Source organism: Ictidomys tridecemlineatus, chromosome 2 (assembly GCF_052094955.1).
Source record: "Ictidomys tridecemlineatus isolate mIctTri1 chromosome 2, mIctTri1.hap1, whole genome shotgun sequence".
NCBI classification, from domain to species: domain Eukaryota; kingdom Metazoa; phylum Chordata; class Mammalia; order Rodentia; family Sciuridae; genus Ictidomys; species Ictidomys tridecemlineatus.
Genome location: NC_135478.1, coordinates 169,693,082 through 169,705,803, shown reverse-complemented (window position 1 = coordinate 169,705,803; position 12,722 = coordinate 169,693,082). Strand labels below are relative to the sequence as shown.

Here is a 12,722-nt window from a genome sequence, read left to right as displayed (position 1 = left end):
TAGGATCTATGCCAGAATAATTAGTAGAGCTACCATTTTGGTGGAGAGAAAATATAATTTGGAATAATCAGTTATAGAGCTCTGGTTGGTTAGATCATTGATGATTAGTCAATCCAGTTTGTATTAAATGAATCTATTTGATTCATATTTAATCTAAATTTAATAAGCATTTTGAAAGATATCCTCAAATGATTAACTAAATAATTTTAAATCACTTTTGTAACATTGAGTTATATTGGGAATGAAATTAAGTAATCATTCATTATAATATTTTGTATATAGTACCAAAGCACCATTCTAGCAAATATAAAAAATAAAGAATTATATTTTACAATTGGAGAAACCAAAATGCACCAAGACTATTTACTGAAGACTATTCATATCACTATGGATAGAGTTGGAATAAAATAGATCTCTTGTCTTAGTTCTATAAACAAGTTATACATTTCTTCCAACAAAGTATATGTAACTATTGTCAAATAAATGTTATTGCTGTTTTCTGCATTAAAGTTTTAGGACAGACACAAATATATATATATATGCATATAATTATAAAAGAGAAGGGAAGCATTTTGATAAAATATTTTATTATTATTAAGAATAATAATATAATCATGGTTATAAAAATAACGACTTTATTAACTACAGAAACTTTATAAAACAAGTCATAACCACAGTGTTCCCTTTTTTTGGGTAAGCATCCAGCTATACCACTTAATAGGCAGCTTATCAGTTTCCTATTTACACACAAGACAATCATAATATCCACAGTATTCCATTTTCAGTTTCCTAAAGATAGAAACTTTCTGTGCAAATGGAAATGAACCTACTTAAAAGTTACAATGTCAAGAGTTACAGAGTCCAAAAAATTGTAACTTTTTTTTTTAATTAGTAAATTCTTGATTCTAAACTCAGTTGAATATTGAAGATAAATTTTTGGACTTAGTCATGAAAAGTTTCTATTCAAAATTTATTTTACAAAGATAAATATGTCTGTTGATACAAATAAATTTCATTTTTCAAATTTGTTTTTCTATGAGACCCAATAATTAAATGCAGTCGTTTTTGAACCTTTGTAAATCAATCTGTTTTTTATTATGAGATCTTATTAAAACTCTTTACCTGATAATCTCTATGTTGCAAAAGCTAATATTTTTTTCTAAAGAAAAATATTTGGAAAGAAGAAAATGCCTGACAGCAATTTCCTACTTCTTGACAGTGTTCTTTTCAAGAGAATGCCGTGGCTATAACATTCACTTTGTACAGTACCATTGGTACCAACAAGATATATTCACAGGAATAAGTGAAATACAATTTTGCTATCACATGCCATTATTGTTGTTTTTCTTGCCTTCCAGTGTCTCACCATCCCCATAGTTTGAGACACTAAGATGGCAAGCAAGAGCCTGTTAATACTACAGATTGACTCAATATAAACCATTTTACTGAGGACCTGCCTACAGCAAAGAGGTAAAAGTCATTATATATTTTACAATAAAATTAAAGAAGTATACAAAAGGCTTATCATCCCTTCTGCACGGCAGAGGCATTATGACAAATATTTTAATTTTACATTTCTATTCCTGGTAGACATAAGAAAATGTCTACAAATATAACAGCATATAACCATTACTCAAACAGCCAAAACAAAAATAGCATTGAAAACTTTTAATTTAAAAGGCCCTTTTGTCCATGACACAAAATAAAATGGATTTCTGGATAAGCTGAATTTTATCATTCTCTTTTGTATTTATTCAGAGAAAAACACACAGTTAATAGTATCTTTCACCAGAGAATAATGACATGGTTATCCCCTGTTCTACCACCTAAAATAACATAGATCTTATTCACCTAATTTTCATTATCAATGCCATCCATTTCCTTCTAGCCAAAGGAAACTTCCAAAGAGAAAATTGCTTTGTATACCATGTTTAATGACTCATTAATGTTATTTTAACCCTTTAATAAAGTGGAAAACACTGAGTACAAAATCTCTAAAAATGTTAGCTGCATCTTGTATCTAGATAATTTCTACCTCTCTTTCCCTGGAAAATTATAGGAAAGAGATTTAAAAAATAGTTTAAAATGTGAGTATTTTAAGTTATTGCAATTATTTTTAAAGTTTTACCAGTATGATTAATATTTGACAATAATTTAGCCAGTTCAGCAAGAAGAAACTATAATAAGTAACTTAATATTTTGACAATATGCCTTGAAATTTCTATGTGTCTTTATTACAGTGGTATATTATATAATGGAAAAATACACTCAAGATAGTGTGGACTGGTATCTAGTTGGATCTCTCTTTGCTTTTGCTGTTTCTTAATGTCAGCACTTATCCTCTCTATATATCCTTAATATATATATTTATATATAAATATATATATAGTTTTCCAATTTTTATAAGCATTTTTTTATTTACTGCCCTGTATTCTGTGGACTAAGCTCTCCAGTAAATTTAAAACCATTTTCTTTCAGATTGAAGAATAAACACGAAAACTTTTGGGGCATTGTTTCAATCCTTGGCATTAATAAAAATGATTTAAGAGAACCAAATTAGAGAAATGGGAATACTGGATTCAAACATTCAAATAATTATTTTTATTATTCTTGTTTAAATACAGGGAGACTTTGTAAAAATTCAGAGCCTATTCTATGGCATTGTTATCCCATTTCTTGGCAAATTCAAGATTGCTAGCTAGTCATGGAAATAGAATATTAAATATGATAATTTGGCTTTTATCATACAGAATACAAAATTTAAATGAGTATTTCCCATGGCATTAGGAAAAGGCCATGTAAAATGAAATAAGGTAAATTGAAGATCTTTGGATAAATTATCTGATTCGGCAAATTCAACTCTAATTGTTAAATATTGTTGAATATAAAAGTTTAGAAAACAAGTTCCTTTCCTTTCTTTTTATATATTGTTTTCCCTTACCTGAATAAAAATTTAGTAGGCTAAAAAGTTACCAGGTTGAGAAAAGTATTTCTCTGTTTTCCTCAAATATACACTTAATTGAATGATTTAATTAAGAGCTGTAAAGAAAACTTAGGAGACATATGGAAGTTTTTCTCTTAAATAATTTTTAAATATTTAAAGAGAGTGAGTTAGAATCCAGTTGGCAATGGCAATTATTGGAATTAACCTATTTAAATACAATTTTAATGACCAAACCACTTTTAAATTTCTTCAACTAGATATGAACTTGAGAAACTAGGAAATGTTTTAGGAAAATAAGCCTACAAATATCTTACATAAATAAGTGAACCAAAATTTGGAGCAAAGAAATATACAAATATACCTATTACTCTCTCTCCTTTAAGAGTTAGAAACTACATGAAATTACTAGGATAATAAATATATGTAAACATCTAGATTAAGAATTTTGTAACTCTGTGGGTCCTGATCTCACTTTAAATGCCTGTCAGTAGAGGTCATCTGTAAATTATGTACAGAGGATAGTCACTTCTATCTTGTACCTTGCCTTAAAATGTCTACTGATCTTTAGAAATGTCTGCATTATTAGAAATCATGGATACATACTTCCAAAATATTTAGGGATTATACTAGATACACCACTATTTGAACTGTAGTGCATAGCACATGTTTACTCCAACATGTGTAATGGGTATGTGTTTTTATAAAAGTATGTTTTATCCTACCAATATTGTAGGATACACAGAGAGGAGAAATGAATGAACTCTGATATATGGTATATGAAAGGTAATATAATTTTACATAAAGTTACAATTTAACAACACAAGGTATAAATTGTTAGGATGAGGTTAAGATAATTTTTAACTTATGGTTTATTTATCATTAAGAAACTAACCTTGGAAAGCAGCGTAGAGAGATTAATTGATCTTTCCTATTAAATCCTTTATCATCCAGCAATTAAACCTTTGCACTTGTAATCCATTCAAGTATCTTCAGGAGATATGTTACTGCACTTGCATGTACCTTAATTCACTTCAACATTTACAAAGTAACACTGACAAACAGAACAACAGAAAATACCCATATATATTAATGAGCATCTTAACAAACATGACACTCAAGTAGTTGTTTTAGGATTATTTTAGGGAACATTTTCATTCCACGTTCTCTGAAATCTTCTTGTAAAATCATCACATATTGATGGATGCTTCAGACACACTTCAGCTATGACTGTGTTACCTTATATGTTAAAATTATTTTGTGTATCCACTTTGCATAATATGCTACGCGAACAAATATACCAGGACGATTTGGGATGGCACATCCACGGCCAGGAACAATGACACCAAGAACCATTCTCATCTTGTGTTGTTCACAAACAAGTGGGCCACCATAATCCCCCTAGAAAGAAGACATGTAACAACAGCAAAGTATTATTTTAGAAATTAAATTAATATATATATACATAATTCATTTATATAAACCTCTGCTCATTTGCAATTCTAGGCCACATACACACATAAAAGGAAATAACTGAAACTGAAATGGAATTACATAAAAATTGGTCTGTTATATAACTGATTGTCTTTCTGTTGAATTAACCATGTAAGACTGATTAAGTATAAACTTCCAATTATTCTGTAACATGCTGTAATCACATAAGCATGAATTGCTCAGGCTGGGTACAGTTCAATGACAGAGAGTTTAGTTGGCATGTGTGAAGTCCTGAGTACCATCCCCAGCACAGCAACACACACACACACACACACACACACACACACACACACACACACACAAATGAATGACTTGATTTGCTTTTTTTTCCAAAATATTCATTCATTCCTTAAAGTCCTTTGTTGAATGCCGAAAAATCAAATTCCCATTTATTTAATAAGATCAATTTTATATTTATTTTGATCTTCTGATAAATCAAATCTTTCAACATAGAAAATTTGGAAAATATATAAAAATACTAGCACAAGTGAAACCTGTTGTAATCATGTGATTTTAATGCTCAAACTATATCGATATTTTTCTTACTTCTATCATTTTCTTTCTTCTCTCAACTTGTCTCCAGACAATCATAACAAATTCAATAAAAAGCTCAAAGTTGATGAAATAATTATATTTATTTTTTGGAAGTTGCCTTTCTAGGCAAGTAGTATTCCTCCACTTATATGGCAATACTAGTGCATCATTAGAGATAGATGAAAGATGAATATAGAAGGATAGATTGATATGGGTGTATGATATATTCATGTATAGGTATGCAGTCATATGTATATCTATGTTTATATAGCTACATATATTCTTACATATATACATTGCAACTGTGCTCCATCATTTTTCATTTACCATGCAGTCTCCCAAGAATGCATTGACTGAGCATCCTTATATAGAAAAAAGTGTTCAGCACTATCTTAATTTTAAATGTGATATGGTGAGATAAACCTAAATCAATGCAAAATGTAATTGTGTAATGAGGGTTAAAAGAAGAGAGCCATCAGTATTCTGTGATGAAGAAAATTGGAGAAATAAAACATCAAATAGTAAAGAAAAGGCTTATTCTAACAGACTTTCTATAAGTTGTGTCTTTGAGACATTAAAACTGATTTTTAAACAAATGCACCAATGAATCCTAATATGAACTCTTGAAAACAATTCACTTTGAAGACGCTGTTGATGCAAGGCTATTGATAACACAATATTTTAGAGATTCTTTGTTCAAAGTTCTTTTGGTGGTTAAATTACCTTGTTTTAAATTTCAATTATAAATATATTCATTTGTTCATATATATGCATATATACATACACCAACATTCTGGAGGATAAATTTGGTTTTAAGAAGTAACGAAAAACTAAAACTAAAATCAAGTCTTAGGGATAAAGATAAAAATAGCACATATGAAATAAAGGTTCAATGTCAAAATAAGGAAATGAAGACTGTATAGATAACAAATTAGATTTAAGGCTACCTCTGAAGAGCAGATGTCAAGTCATTGTTGGAAATGGCAATAGGCTGTGATAAAATACATGCCTTTCTAGGTGTATCCAAAATTATACCTAGTTGAAAACTTTAGAGCTCACAGGACTACTAAAGTTTTTTAAAAAACTGTATTTATTTTTCTCCTCCTACAATTTTTCCTTGTTATTGCAAAATACTCATTTGCTGGAAAGATACAAACTTTGAAATTGATTATAAGAACATAGTCTGTTTCTACCCATATCACTTCAAAGCAGTTCTAAAAATCTCTAACTTAGTAAACATTTCTTTTTAGGAATAAAAATCTTAGAGGAAATCATAAAATACATGAATTTTAATACATGTTTATATGACAAAGTTATACATTTTTTAAAATATATCCACCTGCATTTCACTACCACTGAATTCATTCTGTGCTCTAGTACACAGAGTATTCCACAGTGCCACAGCTCTGAGGTAGAAGAACTGAATCTCACATTCAAAATACATCTAAAATAACAGTTTAACAGCTTGTCTATGTAAAACTGGGATAGAAACCCTGCCAAGTTAAAAGAACAGTTGCCTAACAAATGAAAATGTCCAAGCTCTTAAACTCACAAACTTTGACCTTTAGGGTTTTTTTTTTTTTAAAGAATTTGTTTACACACACACACACACACACACACACACACACACACACACACACACACACCACAGTCTACCCCAAAACATATTTAAAAGTTTAAACCAGGAGTGTATTTCTTAATATTAATGGGGTTCATTTAGGGAGAATTTGGACCAGCTAAATTGAGAAACATGACAAAAATGTAAGCCATTGTGTCAAACAGATTTGGATACTTTTACTTTGCAGTTTTTCCTGAGACGTCTGGCTCTATTCATTTATTTTGAGAGGCAAATGTCATCAATTTGCTATGAATGAAGCATGGGTTGTCTTACTGTTTAATTAACAGAAATGTGTAAAAATAAGACATGGTTATCTTTTGCACTTTCCTACTCCTGAAACAGGTTGGTATATAATTATTTTGCTTTGCAAAAAGTAAATAATCATAAAACCTGCGAGAAGCTATGCTATCAACCATATATTCTCTACTAAAGAACTTTCATTTTACCTCACATGGTCCTGATCCAATCTTTTCAGCCCCAGCACATATTTCGGACTCATTCAGAGTTACCTTCCCTTGGTGATGCTGACTGCATTTCTCATTCCCCATAATATAGAGATGTGCTACCCGTAACAGACCATCAGAGTTGATCACTGGAATGGTGCAAAAATATACAGGTAATGAGCACAGGGTAAAGGAGAAATGAAGAAATAAATACAAAATTTTATATGTAAAATAAATATGATATTGCCTCATCTTTTAAAAAGTAGCTTACATCCAGTGTAGCCCCAGCCATAAACACTGCAAGTGGTCTTTTCAGGAATCGTGCATCCATAATTCGGTAAATCAATTGTACTAACAAAATTATCCAAGACAGCAGGCCTAAAGAAAGAAAATATAATGGTAAGTACTATCTACTGGATTCAACACATTAGCATTTAAAATGTAGTGTTCATATGATGTAATATTTAGGCTGAGGCTTGGGGAATTAAATATTGTTTATTTAAAAACAGAAAAGAAGAATATCTATAAAGAAAAAAATTGTAGTAGATAGATTCATGCTTGAAAATTCTGCAAGTAGTCACACATATATACACACACGTATCTACATATATATGATACATGGCATATAGGAAATAATAAATGTCTACTTAAGAGAGAAAGTGCAGCCACACAGCTGGAGGAAAATGTTTCAACAATTCTAGTCTTGGTTAAAAATACAGAATCTTCCAAAGGAACTAACCTAGCAAGCTTCAATAAAACCAGATCTGATCCTTCAGGTCCATATACTAGCTGGGAAACATTTAGAACCTGTTTCCGTTTCTCATCTCTTCCATGGACATCATGAATTCCAAGCCAAGCTTCATACTCCTTCAAGTCTTTATTTCTAAATAAAAACATAAAATATAATTCATATAAAATATAATTCCAAATTGTGAAATATTATATATAATATATAAATCTTGTGTATGTGTACACGTGTGTGTATGTGTGTGTGTTTGTGTGTACACGTGTGTGTGTGTGTGTACACGTGTGTGTGTGTGTGTGTGTGTTTGTGTGTGTATGTAGCTTATAAGGGCAGATAAACAACTTAAATTTAAAATGTGATTCAAAGTATAATAAAAAACAATATTTATTATGGAAGATTCTGAATATTTAAAGCATGTGTAAGTAGGACTTAAATTACTGAAATTCTAAAAGGCTTTTTGAAAAAATATTTTATATACTTAATAGAGTAAGTCACTCTTTAAAAATTCTCAGATAAAGTTCTTTACATGAATTATAATTTTACTGAAAATATTTGCTTTATCTGAAGTGTGTATGCATTTGGTTTATTTATAAGGATTGAAGTTTTAAACAAACAAAATCAAATTGACCTTGATATGAATTGGGAAAAATTATAAATACTATTTCCTTATCTTTTTTTTTTAATTCCTTATCTTTTCTTTAGGCTAATTTTCATTGAAATTATTCCCAGGATGATTCTGAGCCTGGCTGAATATATGAGAGGAAGTGAGAACTGAGAAAGTTTTGTTGATAATTTAGAAAAAGAATTTCCATCTAGAAATTCCAACTACAGTTGGGAGGTTAGAATAGTACTGATTTACATAATTCAGGAAAATATTTTCCCAAGTGAGAGTAACGTTAATCATAAAAGATGTAAACTGAAAGTAGCAGGGCATACAAAAATATCAGTGAATTCAAAGTTTTTTAGGCTAAATTAAAAAAGAATGAATATATGTTTACCCCATGTTGTAGCATCTCTGTAAAATAGACAGACTCTAAACTTAAAAGCAAAGCAGAAAGCATACATATTTTTAAATTCTCAGAACATATACTGATACAAAATAAACTTTACCTAGCAGGGAAACATTGTCGTGCAGTAAGAACCCAACTTTCCTTTATCAAGGATCCTCCGCAGATATGTTTATTTCTGTGAGAAACAGGAAAGAGAAACAAGATATATCTGTGCAGAAAGAATGCCTACCAGTTAATGTAAAACCTGTTGCTTTAGTTGTTAAAAATAAATGCAAAAAATAGACATTAACCCAAGTGGATTAAAATGAGTAGCAGTTCTTTTATCTAAAGGATGATATTTGGGGATTACAGCATCAACAATTTTATTTTCATAATGTAATTACAATATCATGAAATCAATTTTATGGTTTAAAGAACCAACACATACATCTATGTGTATATATACATATATATATCCTTGTGAGAGAAATTATGTGCTGCATATAGAATGGTTATAGTGAAAAAATGTGGAGCTGTTTTAAATTCAGAATTTGATTATGAAAAATGCAAACTGGAGGTTTTCTTAAAACCCTGAAGAAGACATCCAGTGATAGTAATATTTGTCATTTTTATACTATTTCATTCCCTACCATTATTTAGTTTTGATAGGTTAAAATATTGCAGGGTTTGAATAAATTGTTTACTAAAAGACCATCAATATAATATTTAATTTGTAAGAGGAAGTTAATTTTGCAAACCAAGTCCTCTAGGAAACTGCAAAATATTTGTAAAGAAAAAGCATGAGGTCGTTTGTTTGCTGATATCCAAAATCTTTAAATCCATTTTTTTTTTTTTTGGCAGAAACATGGGAAAAGTACAACTTTTCACAACTCACATTTCGAAAGAGTACAGATGTTCAGTGCTTCAGAGGGTAATACTAAAAGATTCCCAGACTAAGACCACAGTAATTTATGGCCTTTACCACACAGGAGGATAAGAGTATATATTGAGTTTGAATTTCTACCTTCTCAGTATATATTTTGGAAGAATAACTTAACAGCTGTAGTTACTAAGAACTTGGACTGTAAGAGAAAAAAATTTTAAAAATTGATGTTTCTCTGAATTAAAACAGTTCCACTTGCAGCCCCTAAGAGAAGTATACTAGAAGAGTATCCTTATATATTCTCCAGTTGATAAAAATAATTCAGAAGTATGTATATTTTTTCCTCCTGGGGTTATGAGCTAACAAAGATTCACTAATCTAATTAAGATATTTGGAATCTTATAACATTTTTTATGATACAGAAAATTAAATTTGTATTAAATGTTCTATAGAACATTTTTCTATAAAAAAAGAAAATTAAACACTTCAAAAATTTCGGTGCTTATAAAATCCTCAGAATGCTCAATCACCTTTCTATTCTAGTTAGCTTCATAATTCTATTTCAGTACTGTATGCATAGGACAGCTACATCATAATTACTGCCATTAACATTAAGTCTGATGAGTTGGTCCTTGAGAGGATATACTGAAAAAGGTCTTTAGGTCATCTCCCACAATGTTGTGGTGACCTAAAGTCAAAGGTCTAAACCCCATGCTTGACAAGAATTGATTTTTTTCATAGATGGACTTTAGTTTGAGGTTGTGTTTATTCTATATCCCTAGTATTAGTAAGAGATACAGATATAGAGTAGCAGTAAGAGATATAGGTTGTGTTTATTCTATATCCCTAGTATAGTAATAGATAGATATAATTGCTCTACTCTAGGAGGCTAGGGGTGAAGGCGAGTGTCCATGAAAGAGGAGATATTCAAGTTGGGATCTGAAGAATGAGAAGGAATTTTCAGAAGAAAAAAGGCCACAACATGCAGTAGGAAAAAGTGCATAGAAGCTTGGAGGGAGAAACATGGTGGGTCTCAAGCACCGAGGAAAAGTGTAGCTGGGATTCAGGTACATTTTGGGTAAGTTGCATGATGAAGTTCTGATGGAGATAGATATCTTAGCATTCTAAGAAACACATAGACTAATGTATATAGGACATAGAAAGTTATGAGATTTTAAGTTAATTCATATTTTCAACATTTAATTCTTGTGGCATAATTCCTAAGCTTAATTTTCTATTATAATATAACTTGCAAAATGATTCTATGTAGAACATGTCATTGGTTCTTAAAAGCACTGAGAACTGAGAATATTTAAAATTCTTAGCCATGCCAATTGTTAGAAAATCAAGACTATTCAACTATTTAAAAGAGTTTATCTTTCTCATAATAACATAATCTCAAACTCTAAAAATATCACTTTTCATTTCAATAACTAAATAAAAAAATCAAAACAAATATTTCTGATGTTTATATGTAGACGTATTAGGAAATAAAATTATAATACCCAAGAGTAGAAAATTAAAGAGATAAATAATTACTATGGTGATATTAAGGTATAAGAAGTTCTTGTGGTTGTCTCTTATTAATCAAAACTAAAGTGTTACTTGGAATCAGGAATAATGGCTGCATATATGGAAATTCTGTGAACAAATTTATGAAGACTATGATTTTAAATAATTAAAATTAAAAATAAATAAATAAATAAAATGAAGTAAAATTGCAAAATCCAGTGCTTATAGTTTGGTAAGAATATGATCAGACCCCTCATTGACCTCCCTGGCTGGGTGCCCTGTGGAGGGTACAATCTTTATGACCACATGTGACCATACCACTGGGAATCTGGCTTTGCAAATAGATTGAATACATATGATTTGTATCTATTAGTAATTACCTGTATTTCAAACTAACCATCCATCCTACATTTGTTCGTGTTGGAATCCCATTTACAACTCTCAATTGTTTTGTTTTGGCACAAGATATTACAGGATCTGAAAACAGGGCAAATATAACATTTTAAGATAATATTTTTCCAATAATCAACATCTGTTAGTTTTCAAAAGTGCAATAATACCTAGAAAAAATGTAACTACTGTAATTGTATCAAGACATTTTGGGAAAAGAATATTATAAGACCAAAGTTCAGAATCAAGTCCCTAATATTTGCCATCCTCATCTTTCTTGTTGAGTGACTTAGAAAAAGTAATGAACTCAAGGCAGACAAGACTGTCATCATAGTGACAGTGGCCCCAACACAAATGTATTCCCTATACCCAACCTTAATATAAAATGAATTAAAAAAATGTTATTTGCAATGGTTATTTCTAAATAGCAATCAATAGCCTAATTGAAAACAAAACAAAACCATATTTGGTAAAGAATTAGTACAGTAAGAATGTAGAGCTATTTTGAACATGTTACCAACATTATAGTTATTGAAATTATATCCAAATGGTGTTCTTATATCCAAATCATTATGTACAAGTGACATAATTCAGAATTCTTTGGAGTAAACGTTTGCCTAACCCTCCTCTATGTTCCTTGTCTTATCCTTTGTACTCTGTCCATGGTCTAGAATAGATTTTCATTGGCTTCTTTTCCTGGGGCACAGCAGGGTGGTCTTTTAAAACAAAACACTTGAGTAACTTGTTTCAGTTCAAAAAATATTTGAAAATCTAAGGCAAGTAGCTTCCACAGATTCTCATTTTGAGGAGTAACTGAACTTTTTAGATGGTGTTCCCTTTTACCTAATAGACTCTAGGGCCTGCAAAATGCTTTAAAGAGAACATAACAGAGGCACTGACTAACCATCTAGTCCCTGACTTCATTCTTTCTGAATTCAGCACCCTGACTTCATTTGGAAGGTGAGGTTTGTAAAAGTGATCCATTAGACACATTGTGCCCCCAAATTGAAAGTAGATGTAAGTCTTCTTTTCAAAGTCAAATGGAATATGCTGGAAATTTTCTGAGTTGAATTTCATATTTAGAATGCAGTTGCCTTTGACTATCTTCCACCCACATATAGGAAAATACATATTTAAAAATAAAACAAACAGATTGACTTATTTTTATGATGG

General features: G+C 30.4%; 1 protein-coding gene across 3 annotated transcripts in view; it reads right to left on the bottom strand.

The window, feature by feature from the left end:
• Positions 1-570: 570 nt before the first annotated feature.
• Hgf (hepatocyte growth factor) overlaps positions 571-12,722 on the bottom strand; it is a 75,708-nt gene continuing 63,556 nt past the window's right edge. For all 3 annotated transcript variants that reach the window (XM_021735865.3, XM_078040139.1, XM_040291700.2), the window contains 6 exons: positions 11,540-11,636; positions 8,886-8,960; positions 7,770-7,913; positions 7,302-7,408; positions 7,034-7,179; positions 571-4,342 (listed from right to left, as the gene is read on the bottom strand). In XM_021735865.3, coding sequence (XP_021591540.1) covers positions 4,166-4,342; positions 7,034-7,179; positions 7,302-7,408; positions 7,770-7,913; positions 8,886-8,960; positions 11,540-11,636 — 746 coding nt within the window. In that variant the 3' untranslated portion in view covers positions 571-4,165. The remainder of the gene's footprint in view (positions 4,343-7,033; positions 7,180-7,301; positions 7,409-7,769; positions 7,914-8,885; positions 8,961-11,539; positions 11,637-12,722) is intronic.